Source organism: Pseudopipra pipra, chromosome 3, assembly GCF_036250125.1.
Source record: "Pseudopipra pipra isolate bDixPip1 chromosome 3, bDixPip1.hap1, whole genome shotgun sequence".
Lineage (NCBI taxonomy): Eukaryota > Metazoa > Chordata > Aves > Passeriformes > Pipridae > Pseudopipra > Pseudopipra pipra.
This window is the reverse complement of record NC_087551.1, coordinates 29,057,309-29,076,315: the sequence shown is the minus strand read 5'-3', so window position 1 is coordinate 29,076,315 and position 19,007 is coordinate 29,057,309. Positions and strand designations below refer to the sequence as shown.

At 41.8% G+C, this 19,007-nt stretch overlaps 1 protein-coding gene across 1 annotated transcript; it reads right to left on the bottom strand.

Annotated features, from left to right (window-relative positions):
* Nucleotides 1-489: 489 nt before the first annotated feature.
* SUPT7L (SPT7 like, STAGA complex subunit gamma) lies at nt 490-18,937 on the bottom strand. Its single transcript, XM_064648449.1, has 5 exons — nt 18,844-18,937; nt 17,950-18,598; nt 10,809-11,133; nt 8,717-8,954; nt 490-5,751 (listed from the first exon to the last, which is right to left on the bottom strand). Exons 2-5 carry the CDS (start codon nt 18,360-18,362, stop codon nt 5,489-5,491), a joined length of 1,239 nt encoding a protein of 412 aa, XP_064504519.1. The 5' UTR covers nt 18,363-18,598; nt 18,844-18,937; the 3' UTR covers nt 490-5,488.
* Nucleotides 18,938-19,007: the final 70 nt, after the last annotated feature.

Genomic DNA, 19,007 nt, shown 5'->3' with positions numbered 1-19,007 from the left:
GACAGACAGAGCAGAGGGGAAAATATGCTGTGCTTCATTCACTGCAGTCTAAAGCAGTCCCCCAGAAAAAAAGAGCAGAATGTAAAAGAAGTAGACCAGCACATAAAAGAGCAAAGCACACGGCTTGGAGCAGGGCTCCTAGGCAGTCTGTTAATATAAGGAGTAGAAGTATATATAAGCAGTTGCTCCAGAAACAGCACTTGATTATGCTAGATGAATACCAATACTTGCACTGTGGTTCTAATATCACTTCAGGGGCTCACTAACACTGGCACCTGTGAAAAATAAGACTTGCATTTTCTCTGGCCACTTCCTGGAATAATATATCTTGTCTTCCTAGTTGTGACACTAACACTGATATATCATCTCAACCCTTTATTTAGGCCTGCAAAAGGTCTACTCAGATCCCACGTCAGGGTAGACAGAACCCCAAGAGCAGACTTTGCATTCACAGCACCATTCTTCAAAACAAACCAAAATATCCACACAACGCTTTCAGGATTTTTATTTCTGAGTAGTTTATTTATTTTATTTTATTAGAAATTACAAAGAAACTCTCTCCAGGAGAGCAAGGAAAAAACCCAACCCTGAAATATTATGAAGCAATTTTGTCCCATATAAACACAAGCAAAGTTACATATTTCGTTCACATGCATGTACAAAAACATTTTAAGTAAAACATCCTTCACACATAACACCTGCATTAGTCTCAGAACTGAGCACATAATCAGATTGGCCTCACCTCCCCTACCTAATCTTATTTTCCTGTTTTCTTTTTAAATTGTAAATTTCTATGCAGCAAACATCTCTTTTTCTGCACATCATTATGAATATTGAAATTAGCATAGATGGCCTCGGAATTAAATCACTAGGTAGCACAGTCTGACACAGAGCTGTATACTACAGTTGTTACACTGCCATTTATAGAGAGAACTTTGTTGGATACCAGGCAAAACTCTTCAAAAGGAATAAAAAGGTATTGCTAGAGGGAAAAAGGAATATGATGCACAGTGCTCTCTCAACTACAATTCTGTATGATTCCTATGCAAAACACTTCAAAAGCCAAGTAATTCACAGATCTTGCTCTCCAAATTGATATCAAAGTTCCCACCAATTTCAATCATGGCAAACTAAATCACTAAAAGACATCAATGCTACTGGATATGGACATGGTCAATACTCAATATTCCAATTTTTCATCCACCCACCTTTGGAAAGAGAACGGAGAGAAGATGAAAGAACTATCAAAAGTGCAGACTGCTGAAGCAGGTGGGTCAGCAGAGTGCTTTACCAGCGATCAGCAAAAAACAACTGCAAGAGCAGAGCTTCATTCCAACCCACTGCATAATCTCACAGTGGCTTAAAATTTGGGGATTACATGGTCAATGAACACCTCACTAGCTGCCCGAGGCTGCATTAACACCTAGCAAAATCTTATTTGATTCATCAAAAGAGCATATTGTCTGTATCTGACTTTGTGAGCTGGATTTTAAATTTCACTATTTCATGCATGATGAACACTACTGTAAATCTAAAAACCATAAATGTTCAGAGGGGAAGGGCTCACCCAGAAGGTGAAACTTCCACATGCATAAGAGGAAACTTCAAGCACACAAATGTCAGCAGCAACCCTTAGCATAGTGTGGGAACAGGAGGTACAGCTATTACTCTGCCTTCATTTTTAAGTATGTAAGCAATGCTGATGGATTTCTCACCTCTGCATAAACATGCATCCCAAAGAGAATCAATGACACTTCTTCCTTACACTGCAATGACACAGCTGAATCAAAGGAGGGTGAATTTCCACTGTATTTAAATACACTTGAAGCACTCAGGCTTGGCTTGTTGCAGTGTGTGTTATAGGGTGAAACAGGTGTGGAAAAGGGACATGAAATGAAAAAAAATCACAAAAGAAAGAAAGAACATCTGCACATGAGAAATACAAAGAAAGCACTTAAGATTAACACTTAGGAGGTTTAACCAAAGTCCTGGAGAACACTAGATTTTCATTTTTAGCCCACTTGAAATCTTGCAAATGAGCAAGCGATGCTGGCAGCAGTCACTCTGTCATTCAGCTCCTGAAAATAGTGCAACAGACTTTGCATAAGTACCCTGGCCTCGAGAATACTTTAATACACCTGTTTGCAAAGCATCTACAGAGAAAAGCCCAATGACAGGTGTTCTCACACAGTATCAGACACAAGGGCCAAATCAGGCTGAGCTTCAAGACCCCAGCCTAGCACACTCTACATTCTGTGTGTTGTGGAGAACACTGGGTCTACTGGTTTAGCTGAGATGGGCAGCCTACTCTTAGCCCCTTACGGCCATTTGAATGGCAAACTCTGCTAAATGTGCAGAAAAGAAAAGCAAAAGTACTGGCCTAGCAGGAGAAGGCCTCCTCTGATTCCCAGACAGGAAGGGCTAAAGTCAGATCCTTTATGTCAGATATTGATGGTGTGGATGTCTTCAGCAGAGGTAGTCAAGTTGAACTCACTCTATGAGCACACAAAGGAAAAACAGACATTTCTAAAAATGCCATTCATTTGACCCGCTTTATACTTCTACTTCAAGGCCAAAAGAACAGTGACTTAAGAATGATTATTTCTCTTCAACTGCAATTGGAGCCCAGAGGAAAGAATTTAGATGTAGACATCTAAAGCTGAGAAGATACCACCTCAAATGCCTTCCTTGTACCTGGGCAGCTGAACAGTAGAGTTGTGCTGTACTTCTTTGTGATCAGCAGTTTTGCTTAAAACCTGTATCATATAGGACTGTAACATTTCAGTGACCATCTAAACATTCTCCAGCCAGCAACAGTCGTACCAGAATTGAATAAAAGCTCACTACTCTCTCAAAACTCTCTGAACGATCACTGTGCCTTTTTTTGCATAGTAACTAAATCTCAAACATACTTCTGAAAGGCAAATATTACCATTCTTTTTTTACGGCTGACAAAACGGGGACATTGCAGATTGCCTAATGGTGACTCAGGGGGAATCAAAATAAAGATTTCCTGGTATGCTCTTCTACTGCTGACTAGGCTTAAAATAGTGAGAATTGAACTCCCAGGAGAAAACTTTAAAACTGTGATGGACAATTTTAACTCCATTGTCCATAAAAGCCTGTGGTCACACATTCTTATTAGACATTGAGGAATTTTATGTTTGGCTTCCACTTCTATAAAGTGGAAGAGAAATACAGTTAGGAAAAAAGAATTAAGGCCAGGCATGTTATACAGAAACAAAAATACTATGCCTGAAGCTCATTCTTTCAAAAGATAAACCTGCAATTGTAAGGATAAATGGGAGGTTTGGTAAATTTCCCTCAAACATCCCAAGGGGTTACAGGTATAAAGCCAGTTTAAGTGGCTGTTCATTCTTGATTCACGTTCATTCCAGCCCTTTTGAGAGAGAGACACACTGAATCAAGTTAAAGACCGAGTTGATCAACTGAGAATTGTGCAGAACAAAAGAAATGCCATCAGTCAGCCGAGCTGTAAAAGCAAGCAGCAAAATAGATTCTGTTTCAGACTAAGTTGTCAAGATAACAACTTTGAATATGAAACTTCACCCAGTCTGAAGTTGCTGCGCTCAAGCCAATGACAGCAAAGGAAAAGTCTGCATTGCCAGTATGGGCTCACACCAATACTAAAAGCTGCTTCATTCTCTCCAAAAAACCGCATCAGCTTCCCTGACTAAATGATCACGAAATCAATTAGGGAATAAGCTCTGCTTGACTTGTTTCTAACAAGGAAAAAATTGGTGGAGAATGTGAAGGTCTTGGCTGCAGAAGACATGGAATTGTGGCATCTAAAATCCCGAGAAATGTTTACAAGACAGAGTCCTGTACCTTCAGGTCGACAAATTTTGGTTTATTCAAGGAATGTCTTGGCAGGATTTCATGAGGGACTACCCTGGCTTCCCAAAGGAACCCAAGCGTGCTGCCTTATCTTCAAAGACAGCTTTCTCAAAGTAGAAAAACAGTCCTATCTGACAAGCAGAAATTAAAGCAGCCATGACAGAAGGCCAGCAAAGATGACCAGGGAACTCCTGACTGAGCTAAAACACAAACAAAAAAGTACAGAGAAGTGGAAATGAGGATGGGCTTGCCAGCAGGGATATAGAGACACAGCCCAAGTATGCAGGAACAATTAGGAAAGCCAAAGCTCAGCTGGAGTTGAAACTGGTAAGAGATGTGAAGAAAGGCTTTTATAAGTACACTGGAAGCAAAAGAAACTATAAGAAAATATGGGTTTACTGTTCAACAATGCAGGCAATACAGTGACAAAGGATGTTCTTTGTACTTTGTGGCTGATGTACACAACACCTTTTCTGTCTGTTTTTACTGATAAGTTCTGCCTTAAGGCCTGTCAGGTCCCCAGGCCTTCAATCGGTGTGTGGTAATAAAGCTTTACCTATGGCAAGGAAGACTGAGTTAGCAAGAACTTAAGCCAGTTGGAACCAACAGGATTAATCTGAAGGCACTGAGTGAGCTGGCACTGTGAGACCATGCTACAGCATCTTTGCTAGGTCATCATAATCATCAGCAATGGCTCTCTAACTTAAAATACCCTACCTTAACACTCTTTTGCCACTCCCAACAGTCAGCAAGCATGAGGGAAGCAACCACATTGAGGGAAATTATTATTCCTCTTTATTCAGCACTTGTGAGACTGTCTGGTGGGCTGCATCCACTTTTGTGCTCCCCTTCACAAGGGCATTGCAGCAATTTCAGTGGAAGGCCACAGAACTGGTTAGGGAGCTGGAGCACAGGACGAGCAAGGAGAGCTCAGGGAACATGGTTTCTTCACACTTGAGATGAGAAAAGGCTAGAGAGAGATCTCATTGTATATAGTCACTTAATAGCCAGAGATATTAAGAGGTTAGAGAAGACAGTCAGACTCTTCTCAGAGATGAGCAATGATAGAACAAGAGGCAATGAAGACAAGCTGGAACACGGGAAATTCCAAATAGATGCAAGAATATTTTTTTCTTACTATGAAGGTTGTCAAATGTGGAAAAATGTTACCCAAAGAGGTTCGGCATCACTATGCCTGTAGATACTCAAAACTCAAATGGACAAAGCCCTTAGCAACCTGCTTTAAATGGCTGTGCTCTGAGCAGGGGGGTGGAGTAGAAATATCATGAGGTACCTTCAAACCAAACTATTCAATGATTCTGTGACTTAGCAAACCTCCTCACAACTACTTTTCCCTGGTACATTCCTCATTAATCTGCCAAAGCAAGTCATGCCACCGTCAAATGTAATGGGTGATCTTCTACCTCATGAGTCAGGATGGAGTACAGAAGCCAGCAAAGAGGGGAGCTGAAGTGCACTACACATCAAACCTCTCACAGTAATTTTATGTATGAGGTCCCTCATACACCAGGGCCAGCCCTGTGTTAGAATCATAGCCATCACAGTACTCTCCTAGTTCACTTCCAGTCTATTAAATACCATCAGGACTAAATAAAAAGAATGTTCCTTCTCACATCTTCTTCATCTTCTTTTTGCAGCGCTGGTTGAAGACAGGTGAGGATCCCATCAGACTGTCAGCAGAATGAGAACCGTAGCTGCTCTCAGAGCCATTGGGGCTTTGTGGCATCCCAGCTTCGCTCATGCCTGACATTGGTTCCTCAAAGACATCACTGCCTAGGACCCCATGGCCATGTACATTACCCTCCTCATTTTCCTGTGGCTCCATTTTCACCTGTGCCAAGTTCCAGAGTGGGGAAGCATTCACCTCAGCCCCTAGAAAAAGAAAAAGCACACGGTAATAACTAAGTAAAAAGATAAATCATAAACAGCATGCAGATACAAGGGACAGCAGCACTGATAAAGACAGAGCAAAAGCAAAGCCACGGGTGAACTAGGCTGGGGGGAAAACCAACAAAATGCAACAAGCACTGTGATTAATTTAAAAAAAATAACTGTTGGCTTTTTTGTTCTAACAGCCCAGTAACTGCCACTCTAAAAAAACATCCTATCCTTTCACTGCAAGCCTCCAGGTCATTTTCTCCATGAGAAACAACTTCATATGACTCTCCAGAAGGAGTACCTAAGCAGCAGTGAGTTCACCAACAGCACATGAACTAGACCCTGCATAAGCAGGACTTTGAGGCAGTCCAGAAGTCATTATGAGGTCCTTGCAACTGTCAGACATACTGGACTTCTGGAAGGGAGGTGAAGTGAGAGGGCAGAGGAGTAGGTAGATGAACAGTCTCAAATAGCATTTTCAGCACTGAAATGCAGGGACATCAGAGCTGCAGACAGCCACCTGCCTGCCTCCTTGTACTCAACACCCACAGGTCTCATCCCATGCTTCAGCACAACAGAAAGAAATTCTCTTGGCTCAACCTCACAGGCACACTCACGGGAAATAGCTCTCCCCCATCCACCTTTTTTATAAAAAACTTCTGAACTAGTGCGCAATCTGAGCAGATTGAGGATTTTCTGTACAAGATAATGAAATCATATTTCTTGATAACAGCAAATGTTTTTCTCCCCAAGAGTAGCAATTACAGATTGCATTATTTCTCTTTATTTACAGTTTTAAGAGACACAAAAATTCTCTTAAAAATGCATTAATTGGGCTCCTTGCTGAGATGGGCATAAACAGTCCAAAACTGAACCATGAAATCTTCTCACTTTTAAATCTGGTCCCTCTTGTGTGGCATTAAATTCACATGAAAAATAAAATAAGTAAAAATAAAACTAAAAAGAAAAAAATTAAAAAAAAACAAAACAAAACAAAACAAAACAAAAACAAAAACAAAAACAAAAACAAACCAAACGTGCCAAGCAAAATAGGAAACCAGTTTTAATGAGTTTTACAAACCTTGTGTCTCAAGGAGCACAGTTACAGTTTGAAAGCACAACCTAATCTCTTGTACTGAGCCAAACCCACTATTATTCCCTATTATCAATACACTAGTAACAATAATCCCTTATTAGTAGCAATTACACAGAGAAGAAATCTCCCAGCACATCTGTACTGAGAACTCTCCTTTATGAAGAAGTCAGGAATCTTTTCCAGAGCAGCTAACCCAAAGCAGGGTTTATGAGACCTCTGTGGCAACACAACCCACATTAGCTCAGTTGCCTTAATGAAAAGTCCTTTTTATGTTAATCATAAGTAAATGCATCCCTCTCAACAACAATGGACACATCATTAAAACACTATCAGTTCCACAGGTACAGCTCCAGTCTAGACAATAATCAGAGATGCTCACTGAACTAAACTGTGTCTTTCCATCATCAATTGCTCTTACTCCATTCAGCCCTGTCACCTATCACTGAGAGTGTCACTAATGACTAAAAGTACTTAAGCATCAACACAGGATGTTTCATCTTCAAAGCACTTTAACTTCAAAGTACTTTACAAATAAGCTAATCCTCATGTTATCCTGATAGGTGGAGGAACAAAGTCCCCAATTTTGCATCCATTCTCCAACTGCAATGAAATTAAGCAACTAGCCCACAACTGCAACATCAGGCATAAGCAGAAACACAAAAAGAATGGGGAAGGCTGTAAGGAGAGTTTTGCCCTCAGACACTGAAGGCTTACTGACCTCTCTTTGGGCCTCACACCTGTATTTTTGAGAGGGTGGAGTCCTAATTGCAGCAGCTTTTTCTTGCTCTGTATGGTATTACACTCTCCAGCCTGCCCAGCCCTAGACTGGGACTTCTCACAGTGATGAGATTTCCAAAGGCTCTTATGAAGTGAAGAGGGATTTTCAGGAAGGAACAGAGCACTTGTATTCTTAATTAGAAAACATCAATTCGGTATCAGAGAGGCAAGAGGCATTTAATATACAGCTAGCATGCTAACCTCTGGGTCTCGAGTGGTAAATGCTAATACGGAACTTTCCAGATGAATCACTCACAATCCCAGATGGGCCAGAGGAGTCTGCTGTTCCCTCTCCCACAAAAATGCAAACAATTCACATATTGGAGGTGCAATGAAAAACAGCAGGAGCTTTCAGAAAAACATCAGATGGATTTGTGCTTTCTTAAAGCTCAGCACAATGTAAAAAATTTAATGGACTCAGAGGTATACTCTACCCTCACTATATATGCTACTTAGTTTAGGGTTAAGAGGACAGGCTTCATTGTTTTTTAACCAGATTTTTAAGTGAAACAATTATTATTGCAGGGATTTCCAGAGTTCAGAAGGTTCTATACAAAATTAAAACTGCCTTTCTTTGGAAGATGAATATCTTCTTCATTTCACAGGAAGTTTAGCTTTACTAAACATAGAACAGAATGAAACTTGTATATAGATATAGAAAAGGCACAGCAGCACCAGTGTGCTTCAATGCCAACATCAAGGAATTGCACTTTGAGGAAAAAAGTGCAGTCTCCATAACCCCGGTACGTCACTCACCATTTCACTTTCCATGGCCTCAGCTAACAACAGCAGGTTTTGGGGTAGAGATGCTAGGAGGGACTTCCATGAGCCTATTTCACATAAGTTGCTGATAAGTTTTCATAATACAATGATTGTCACTACCAGGGTGACTTCTGAACATGGAGAACAGCAGCAAGTATCATTTGTATTTCCAGAAGTCATTTGGTGCCTAAACTACCTTAGGAACATGACCTGCAACCTCTCAATAACATGAATCTCTGAATGTGAATCTAAAACTACCCAGAGGAAAGAAGATCACAAGGAATTGTTAATGGACTGTTTCCAGGAGCAGCAAGAAATCCCTACCTGAAGTCTGCGGGGAAGCTTCTACTTCCAAGTTGGCTGAGAAGCGCTCACTTTGAGCTCCAAGGACTCCAACAGGCAAAGACTGGTCACCAGAAGCCAGATCTCCTTCCAACTCCTCGCTTATGGGGAAAGTAATATCACTCACAGGTTCCTCCTTAATCTTCACAGGCTTTGTGTCCTCTGCTGCCTTTTCAGGGTTGACAATCTTCTCGTATTCTTCAGAGAGCTGCTTGCTAACCTGTCCAAGATCAGTGGGTGAAGAAGAGGCCAGAAAGGTGAGAATGACTTCAGAGACTCTGATGGCAATTACATTGCAGTGCACTCTGTTCCCAGAATGTTATTAACATCTGACCCAAACGAAAAAGTAAACAGCTTACTAGCTACACAGGAAAGATTTTTTTTTTCCCTCTTTAAGTGCACCTTCTGTCCTGTAACAAGGGGCTTTAATAAGAGGTTTAATCCATTAACATCTGATTGACAAAGATTTCTCAGACAGAGATGATGAGGCCCAGAAATTTAAAAAGAGCAAGGAACAAAAGCAAAGTGTCTGTCTTATTCTTTGGTTTTACCTATAAGATTGTCCCCCATCCTCCAGTAACAAATTTACCCCAGCATTAAAAATCAAGCACTTCAGATCTTCGTCAGCTCTGTAGTCACCACTGGACAAAGCCTGAGTACCTTCTGACAAATTCACAGCAAAAAGCACAGAAGTTTTCTCCAGTTAAAGTGGAACAAATACAGGAATGAGATTTAGAATTACCCTGTACTTCCAGAAAGTTAACAAGAGTAAGCAATTAATTTTAAAAATTTCAGATTTTATCTGCTTCTAACAAATGCTTGTTTATACAACTAAATCCCAACAGTCAATGAACTGTGCTCAGGAAAATCCCAAGGCTTTTTAACAACAGAAGCAAGTAGGAAAAAGAATAGCAAAGCCTATTTCCCCCTTCTAGATATGCTTCCAAATACAGAGGCTACTGTGGACCTCAGCCCTGTATAAAGAACAAAACCACTAAGACAACGACTGGCTGCAGGATGAGAGAAAACTGCATCAGCAGAATGACACAGAAAGCCCAAATTCAAAAAGACAGAATATCTGAATAAAAACATTTGAACAAAAATGAACACAATTGGTTTTCTGAACAGGAATGTTTTAATGAAGACAGATCTTGATGATGTTATTTTTAAGCACAAACCTCAGAATCCATCACAACTTACATACTACATGTGTCTCTAATTTACACTGCCTCTGTAAGCCACAAGGTGTCAGCCCTGGGAAAAGCAGGAGCACAAGGTAGCTGCTCCAAAATGAGTCAACTGGCACTCATAGGAAGAAGGAATGGCAGGTTTTGTTTTTGGTCACAGGCTACCTACTTGATTCAAGCCTTGTTTTTGATAAGTAGGAGCATGATTTCCACTTCAAATCCTTGCATTTCTCTAAGTCCACAACAGGCAGCCTCATATCATTCAGACAAGATGCATGTTTAATTTCTTAGAATACTGGGACCGAGAGAGAAACCATACCCTTATTCTTACAACCTACATTTATTGATGCCTCTATTTAACAATTCATCTTCTTTCTCAACAGAAGCACAGTCTCCTCTACAGTGGAAGGTAGCACCTGTGTGACAAGTCAGATCAGCACAATACTACCCTATACTCCTACCAAAGCTTAAGGAAGTCACCCCTTGCTTAAGCAAACACAAACTTCTGCACGACTTAGTAATTTTTGTCTCCTTACTTGTTTTCCAGCCAAATATTCCATTAAAGCAGAAAATTCAGTTTATCAGTCAGTTTTGATTTTACCTCTACTTGATATTTTTGTCTGGGCCATTCAAGAGCTGGGGGACTCTCCTTTAACTCAGGCAAGCCATCAGTAGAGCATCCTCAGCCTCAGTAGGGACACAAATAAGGGGCTCTGTCTTCCAGTCAAAAAAATCCTGTTTCTCTTTCCCTTGATGACTCCCCTCCACATCCAGGAGGTTTTCTAATTGGATTTCACCCCAGTAAGACTCAGGACTTGCCACAGGAAGAAGCAATTGTACTGGGGGTACATTTCTTGGTGCTGTCGGGTCCCTAATGCTCTTCTCACCTGAAGCATGTAGCTGTGATAATCCTTAATGCGGTGCTGCCAGAACTTCTGCAGAGAGAGCACGCTGCCAATGCCCACTTCATGGAAGACCTGCTCCATGACATCAGGGAAAGGGGTGTGCCCAAGTCGAGCTTCTCGATCCACAGCGAAGCGCAGCAGTTTGGTGAACTTCAAGCAGTACTCGTGGGCAATGTCTGTCAGGGTCTCCAGAACACTCTCATTGGCACACTCAAAGCCTGTGTGAGCCAGGATGGTGGCCATTGACTGGTAGAGAAGTTGCCGGCAGGAGGACCAACTCAGCTCAGTCACTGGCTCCCCTTTTCCTCTAAAAACCAGAAAAGACAAAAATAGCACACTTTCAAAAATTGAAAGGAGTAGATAAGTTGAAAAGATATTGTCAATAATAAGTGATGGACAAAGCGAAAGCAGAGAGTTTGGGGTTCTCCACAACTTCTCCACTGCATATGAACACTACCTAGTAAAGGTTTATCTGCTTTTCCTTCTTCCCCTCCCTCCAAATCAGCACTTCCAATTTTCATTTCCCCTTTTAATGCTGCGAGAGTCCTTGGGTGATTCATGAATGTGGGATGCAAATCTTCTGAAACCTTAAGCAACTCTCTTCTCACCCAAGAGCTTTTCTCCTGGAGAAATGAATTAAATGGGTCCTGGACACAAACAAAAAGGGCATTGTAAATAACTTGAATGCAAATCATTTCCCCTCTCAGTTAATTACATTTCTTTTCCTTATTACCTCTAATGTCACAGACCTAACACTGAGATACAAAGGCTTCTGGAATAGACAAGATTGGAATTTCTAATGCAAAAGACATATATAAAAAAGCAAGAAATGGGATACACATACATTTCATAAAGATACACTGTAGCCAAAGATACTGTTTCCCTGTCCTCATTCCCAGCAGTCACTAAGAACAACACTGAAAGAAGTATCCCTGTATATAACCTAAGATGCAAACACAAGACCCTGGGAGGAGGCCTGGAGAGGTTCTGCCATAAAGCAGCATTCTCTGGCCTTGCTTTTGAGACCTCTGTTCTCTTCTCTGTGTTGCTAAGTGGGAAGGAGTGACCACGCAGGGTGGAGGACACGGAGAACAACTGACATGAGCGCTTCAAACAACATTTACAGTCAGCCACCCAAATTTTTCATCAACATGAGTTAACAAACAGAAGTTTTACAGAGGAAAAAGAGGAGTTAAGACAAGGCCTCTGATTGGGAAACACGTATCTACCAGATTTCTCAAGTCACAATTAAGTGCATGTAATCTATTTGCCCATATCAGTAACATGGACTTCAAATGCTGATGTCAAAAAATCAATTTCCTTTCTGCCAAGTATGGTATTTATATACTTTTTTTACACTTCATTCACCACCAAAGGCATAATTAAGCTGAGAATTTCACTCTCATTTGTTTCTGATCTATTTGTCCACCTTGAGATTCCCCTCGTTCTCACCCTACATCACTTGCATATCACCAGACGCTCTTTCCAGTAACAGGACCTGATTAAATCAGTACACAGACGGCACTGATGCCTTGATAAAAGTCTCTCCAACAACTACACTAGGTACCCTTCAGTCTCACTGAGAAGCTGGGCCACAGTCTCAGGTTCCCCTGACCCTCAGAACTGACCCATAGAAAACCACTGAAACATAGCAGTAAAAAAGATAACATTTCAGAGGAGTGAAAATGGAAGGTGACACTTAGAGCTATCAGGAACAAAATCATTCATTTTCAAGAACACCAGCTCAGCACTTTCTGATTATTCAAATAAAGGGGGGAACCACACTATAATAAAAGCTGTATATGATCATATTTCTGAGCAGATATTAAGAACAACATGTGGATCTCAGGTCACGGATTCATCCCAGCTATTAATTGATGGAAAATGACTCAAATCCCAATTCCTTCTCAATTATGTAACTACTTTGCTAAGAAGACAGCAGGCACCCTGACAAGATGAATTAAAAGATCATCAGTTCCTTTATAAATCAACTGTCACATCTCCCTCACTCCCCCTTCCACCTCAGCACCAGATTTCTGAAGTTCAGAAGCAGCCATATGTCTCACACAACACCGGGACCGGGAGGTTACAACAGAAATAAACAAGTACCAAGGAAAACAACCCTCAAAATTTATGCCTATAAAAAAGAATCTCTTTTTCTTTAGTGCATATAAAGGACATATCCAGCTGTATGGCAGCCATCAGTTGAGAGCATCTTATGCTACCAAACCCACTGAACAACCAGGCTACTGTTAATACAGAGACGCTGTGGGCAAAAAAATCAGACGCAGATTTCGGCAAGTGTAGGCAGGATGCTTAGCCACTTGCAAAATAGAATACAACAACCATTTGGCAATGCATATCACTGCTCAGAAGCAGCAGAGAATATTATATCTCTTTTAAACTTCTGGAGGAAAAGAAACCAATTGTGAGCATTAAAATGCAGTGAGGTCACTATGCTGAAGGGCATATAATCAACCTGAAATCCAATCAATTAAAGACAGAGAGAAAAGAAATTTCAGGTACTGTATTCAAAGCCAAATCGCCACCTCTTGCTCTTGGAAAGGTCAATCAATTTTGGTTTTCTTATTTTTTCTTCTCTTGTTTTCCTGTTTCCCACAATAAACAATAGAGGTATATGATTAAAGGCCAGAACAAAGAGCAATAATTGAAATGTAGATGTTAACGGAAACCAACAAATGAGAAAATAATTTTTCTTCATCTCCTTTAACTTCCAGATACTTTCTGGTAAGAATGCACATGAACAAAAAGAGCCATATGGACACATTTATGTGTCATAAATGTGACAGCTATCTAATGTCAAGTCTTCCCAAAAAGGACAAGCAAACATATTCTTTTCCCTGATGATCATACCTAAAGAGCCTTGGTTTTAGATCTCATCCATAAAGTCAGCACCTACAAAAGCACCCTGCCAGGTACTATGACTATGCAGAATGCCACCCTCAGCAGCACTTAGTTCTTTTCCTGAAAGGCTCTCCATTCAGCAACCATCCAAAGCCAAACCTACTTAATAAATTAGCAGGGTCCTATAGCTACAAGTAAACAAAAGTGCTTTCATACCTCAAGCTTCATCACCATGGATTAACAGGACAGGAAATTAGGTCGGTGACTTGGAGGTGATCGCTACAGAATATATAGTATGAAATTTATCACATATACTGGCCAATTTCCCACTCTTCATTTTTGCATTTCTAAGAGTTCTATATTTTTATATATGGATCACCAACACTAGATAATGTTCCAGACAAAAATCTCCCTGCCAAGCTATGAATTCATTAGACCCAAAGCCCAACCTTCTCCTACTTCTACCAGCAATGTGCAGAAAATCACAACAGAAGACAGGAAAATAGTGTCCATTTATACCAACCAGACTTATTTTCAGAATTAGTAAGTTTCCAAAACTCAGAAAAGGCCCATTTTCTATGTCAGTCAGTTAAATGACAACAAGTCACCCCACAAAGGCAGCAGAATCCATTCACCCAGGTTCATCTCCTGTTAGGCTATTTTTCTCAGAGAGAAGGGGAGCTCATGGTTCATTTCCCATGCAACTATCTTCAGGGGACAGTGTTTGGGCTAAGGCAAGGATTGCTAGCCAAGGTTCACTCAACTGCAGTATGGGATTGAAGTGCTCTGCTCCCTTCTAGGTGAGCATACGCCAGCAGCAGATGGAGGGAGGGACTGTTTTTCCTATGAACACGACAATTTCATGAAACATTACACTGTGGAGTTGGATTTATACCAAATGAGGTACAACAAGGCTGCTTCAGAGCCATCCTCTCCAAAGCAGTAAAATGAAAGAGAACATTGGAAAAAGAAGATTATACTAGTCAGAGAGTGCATCAAAGAATACAGCACACTAACTCAAATGAGCAAGTTGTTTCCTTTCGGAAAAGAGCCTCATTACATCTCATCCTGACTAAATCTCTTTTTAAATACCTATGCTACGTCTACAGGAAGCTGCAAAGCTGTGAAAAGAAACTGCTCAATAGATAATGGCAAAAATAAATTGTATCCCAGTGGCATAACCAGAACACCAGTTGGTTTAGAATCAGACTAAGCCAAAGTGCTTAGTTCATCAGTGGAAGTGTGTTCTCTCTGCTTTAATTTCCACTGCTTCAAATCCTTCCCAGCATTAAACCTGCTATCTCACCAACACATGGTCCTCTACTTCCGTACAGATATTTCTTAACTACAGGTCCTTCTGTCATGAACTGTCTTCACACTGCAAGTTGTCAATTTTGTTTACAGATTATCTTTCAATGCAAAGCACACATCCAACGTGGTCAGAAATGCAAATGACAGATTGACTGAGAAATCTGTTACAAAATCAACCATGTACACACAAGAAAAAGCATCTGAAAAGGCACATGAGTAGGTTATGTTTCTTTTAAAGATGTATCCATGCTAATCTGAGGAAGCTGAACAGAGAAGAAGGAAAAGCTAGCAGTTGTATTATGGTAGGAGTCTCCTGTTGAAATGATAGTTTCAAGTCTACAGTTCCTTACTCATTCTTCATCAATTATGCTTTAAGTTTACTTTCTGTTTCTACACCAACCAAAACCAAACATTAATCCCTTATTGTGAATCCCAAGAACTGTAACATCAACACTTGCAAATCACCAGGACCAGATAGTAGTTCATCCAGGAATACTAAAGGAATTCCAAGGATGAAATAGCTGAATAGCTGTGGTGAGTCACCTCTTCCTTCAAACTGCATTGGTCCATGAGGACCAGAAGACAGGAAATGTGAAAACATTTTTTTTTAATAGCCTCAGAACAGATGTGAAGAACTGCAGGCTGGGAAGCCCCATATTTTTGGTGCATCAAGAAAATTCAAAGAATCAGAGGACACACAGGTAAATATGTTATGCTCAGAAAGAATTCAGAGAGCTTTTGTAACTGGAAAACCTGCTTCACAAACCCAGACTCCTCCAAATCAATCAACAAGCAAGTATGTCCACTCCACTGTGGAGTCCGGGTCTTCCCTTGGGGATCTGTGTCAGAATCAAAGTTTGTTTCAACATATTTATAAACAGTCTGAAAAACTGTAGGTGAGAAATAGCATCATGATTATAAAAATGCTGGTAGTACAGATTTTGGAGGATTGAAAAGACCAAACCAACTGAAAAATAGCAGTAAATTAGGTTCTGCCTCTTCCTCATGATAGGAGAAGGTAGGGGTTACAGGTATGGGGCGGGGCAGAGGAAAACCAAAATTAATCCTGGGCATAACAAAACCAAAGACAAGGGGGCAGCATGTCAAAGGATGAAAATGAATAACAAGAAAATAGAAGAGGACACATCTATGCTAAAGAAACCTGTGGTCTGATTCAGGCTGGCTACTCTTATCTTCCTTTCTTCCTGTGTCTAAATGTACCTATACATTGTTTCTCAGACCCAGGTTACTGCCAAAAAAAATGAAATTAAAATATGGATTTAGTTGAATACCGTAAGTCTGACAACTGTACTTCAGAAGGCAGCATAAAATTGAGTGCTACCATGTTTTATCAGGGGGAAGAACGTTCTTCCTTTAATTTGATTTTACACACTAAGAAGCATCAGCAAATCACAGAACTTCATTTTTGCTTCTAGAACAGCACCTGCTGTTCTTAATTCATGTGTCTTAAAACAGCTAAGAACAAACATGCAACAACAAACTCAAAGCTTTCCTTCTGGAAAAGCATAAATGTGTTTGGTTTAGCAAGCACACAATTAAAATCTAGAATACACTGCAGCTCATTATAAATCCACTCTCTGTCAGCCACAAAACATTTCTCTCTCCAGTTTTCACAACGTAGTCCTTAAACTCCCCCACGTGGCTGACGACTAAATAACATTTCTTTAACCAGACTCCAGAGACCCGAAAGGAAAAACAAAAAGACAAAGCATCCTCCAAAACATGGCCAGAGCCACAGAAAACTGAACTTCAAGCTGAAGCCACCGGGGAGGACAGAACAGAGAACTGCTCAGTTTTACAAACCACAGAGCAGGAGTCACAGGGCCTTGACTTTATTCCCACAGGACAGTATTTCCCTTCATCCCTCTCAGCTAGTTACTTTGTATCTTTCCAGAAGGATGATGGTGTTCCTCCACAAACAGTATTAAGAAATCACTCTACTGTCCAGAGGAACTATGTTACCAAATGCAACATCTTTCAATAAAATGCATTTTATACAACCTCAGGCCATTGAATATCTCAGTGGTATTTAACTGATCAGTTATATTTTGTTGATGCACATTTACCCATTTCAAAAACTAAAATGTATTATACTCTCCCACATCATGTTCATTAGTGCACAGTCTTTCATTTAAGAACAGGAAGTTGTAGCTGTGAGAATTAATCCCATAATTTAAATGCACATAACCCACAAAGTATTGTGAGATCCTGCAAGAAATGCAACACATCCTTGTGAATTTAGTGCTTGTCAGACGGGTAGATAGGGAGGTGGTGGCAACACTATTTAATCAAAGACTAGCTGCAGAGGAAGAAGCAACACAACTTTCCTTTACATTTTCTCCAGCCCTTGGCTGGCACAGCCAGTATCAGAGGCAAGAATCCCCTTCACCCATTCTCATTTCCACCTCTGACCAGAAGACCAACAACAAGTAGAGTGAAACGTGATAGTTACTATGTCATAGGTCCTTAGCCACTGAAATCTTACAAATATGCTACTATGCCATCTTTGCAGACCCTACAGCTAAACAGCCAAAACATCCTCATGCATCTTCTGGGTTTTCAATTATAAAAACATAACTTAGTTGTAAGTGACCAAAGTAGAAGAAACTTCACATCCTGTAACCAAACTTGTCAAAATACCACTAAGATAGCAAAACCATTCACACACATTTAATGTAGCACTAACAGGACAGAAATCAGCACTACACATCCACATTTTATTGATAGGAAACAAAAGCACATTTATTTTAAACAAAGCGTGTGTTACGCAGGAAAAAGCTAAATATTTCCTTTCTGAAGCCCGTTTTATAATTTGCATACAACTGCTGGACCCTTCATCCTAGAGGAAGCAACATAACTACATATATATTTAAAAACACTCAGCTTTCCTTCAGCCAAAAACTAACCCAAAGAAACACCAACACACCTGTAGAAATCACTCTCTGGGTCACTGTGCCTCAGCTGAAATGGCATTTTGGGCGTTTTGCTATCCAGAGGAAGCAGGTCATCCGGGAGAGGTGGAGAGGCTGGACAAGATGGCAGAGGTTCATTCTCCTCAGTTTTTATGCCCTCTGCCTGCTGCTGGTTCTGAGCCTGAGCTGTGGCGATGAGGCTGCGCAGCCGCCGGTTGTGTTGGATGAGCTGGATGGTGTGGATAGTGAGGCTGCAGGGCTCAGAGGGGATGTCCAGCATGGTGGTGGGCCGGGGCTTATTCGCAGATGGTTGGTGCAGTGGAGGATCCTGGACTTCCACGGTACGGAACTCGCGCTGCAGCAGGTCAAAGGAGCTGCGGTTGGCCTGGTTGGAGGAAACCGGGATCTCACCCCAGTATCGCAGCATTTCTGCACAAGTCACACGTTGTCCTCAGAGCCCAGGAGAAGGCTACCTGATACTGTGGTACAAAGGCGCCTTGTCGCAGGGGAAAGCACTTTGGGCAGCAACAAGAACTGGAGCTGGGATGACACTCCTAAACAGATTACGGCTGTCAGGCAGGCTGTCGCTCAGTGCCTCGCTGAGCAGCGAGGTGTCCTCAGCAGCATCAGGTCGCCACTCCGGCATTTAACAGATCCCTTCTCCTGAGGGGGGAACAAACAAACGCACTCGTGAGGCGAGAAGTATTTCTGTCTTTAACAGAGGCTGGTGTGGGTCCACCTGGGCCTCGCCGAGCGGGGCCCGTGGCGAGTCTTGGTTTGCGTGGAGAAACTCCGGGGGCCGCACTCGGCTCGCCCGTCCGCCCGCCCTCCCCGGGCCCAGCTCCGAGCCCGTGGCTCCCCAGCAACCCCAGCCCGTGTCTCGCCGGCCCCCCGCGCTCCCTCCGCACCCCTCAGCTCCGCTCGGCTCCCGGCCGCCCTGCCGGAACTGCGTCCCGGTCCGGCACCGGGAGCGGCTCCCCCGTCCCCAGCGCTCCTCCGCGCCGGGCGAAGGGCAGCGCCCGCCGCCGTCCCCGCCTCACCCGCTGCCGCCGCTTCCCCTGTTTCGCCCCCC

Bases quoted from the DNA above. Each gene is read 5' to 3' on its own strand.
- SUPT7L (XM_064648449.1), bottom strand. From the start codon at position 18,362: ATGCTGCGATACTGGGGTGAGATCCCGGTTTCCTCCAACCAGGCCAAC. The intron at 11,134-17,949 runs GTGTGTTGGTGT...TCTGGTTTTTAG, and splicing joins CCAGAGAGTGATTTCTACAG to AGGAAAAGGGGAGCCAGTGA. The intron at 8,955-10,808 runs GTGAGAAGAGCA...GATCTTGGACAG, and splicing joins ATCACAGCTACATGCTTCAG to GTTAGCAAGCAGCTCTCTGA.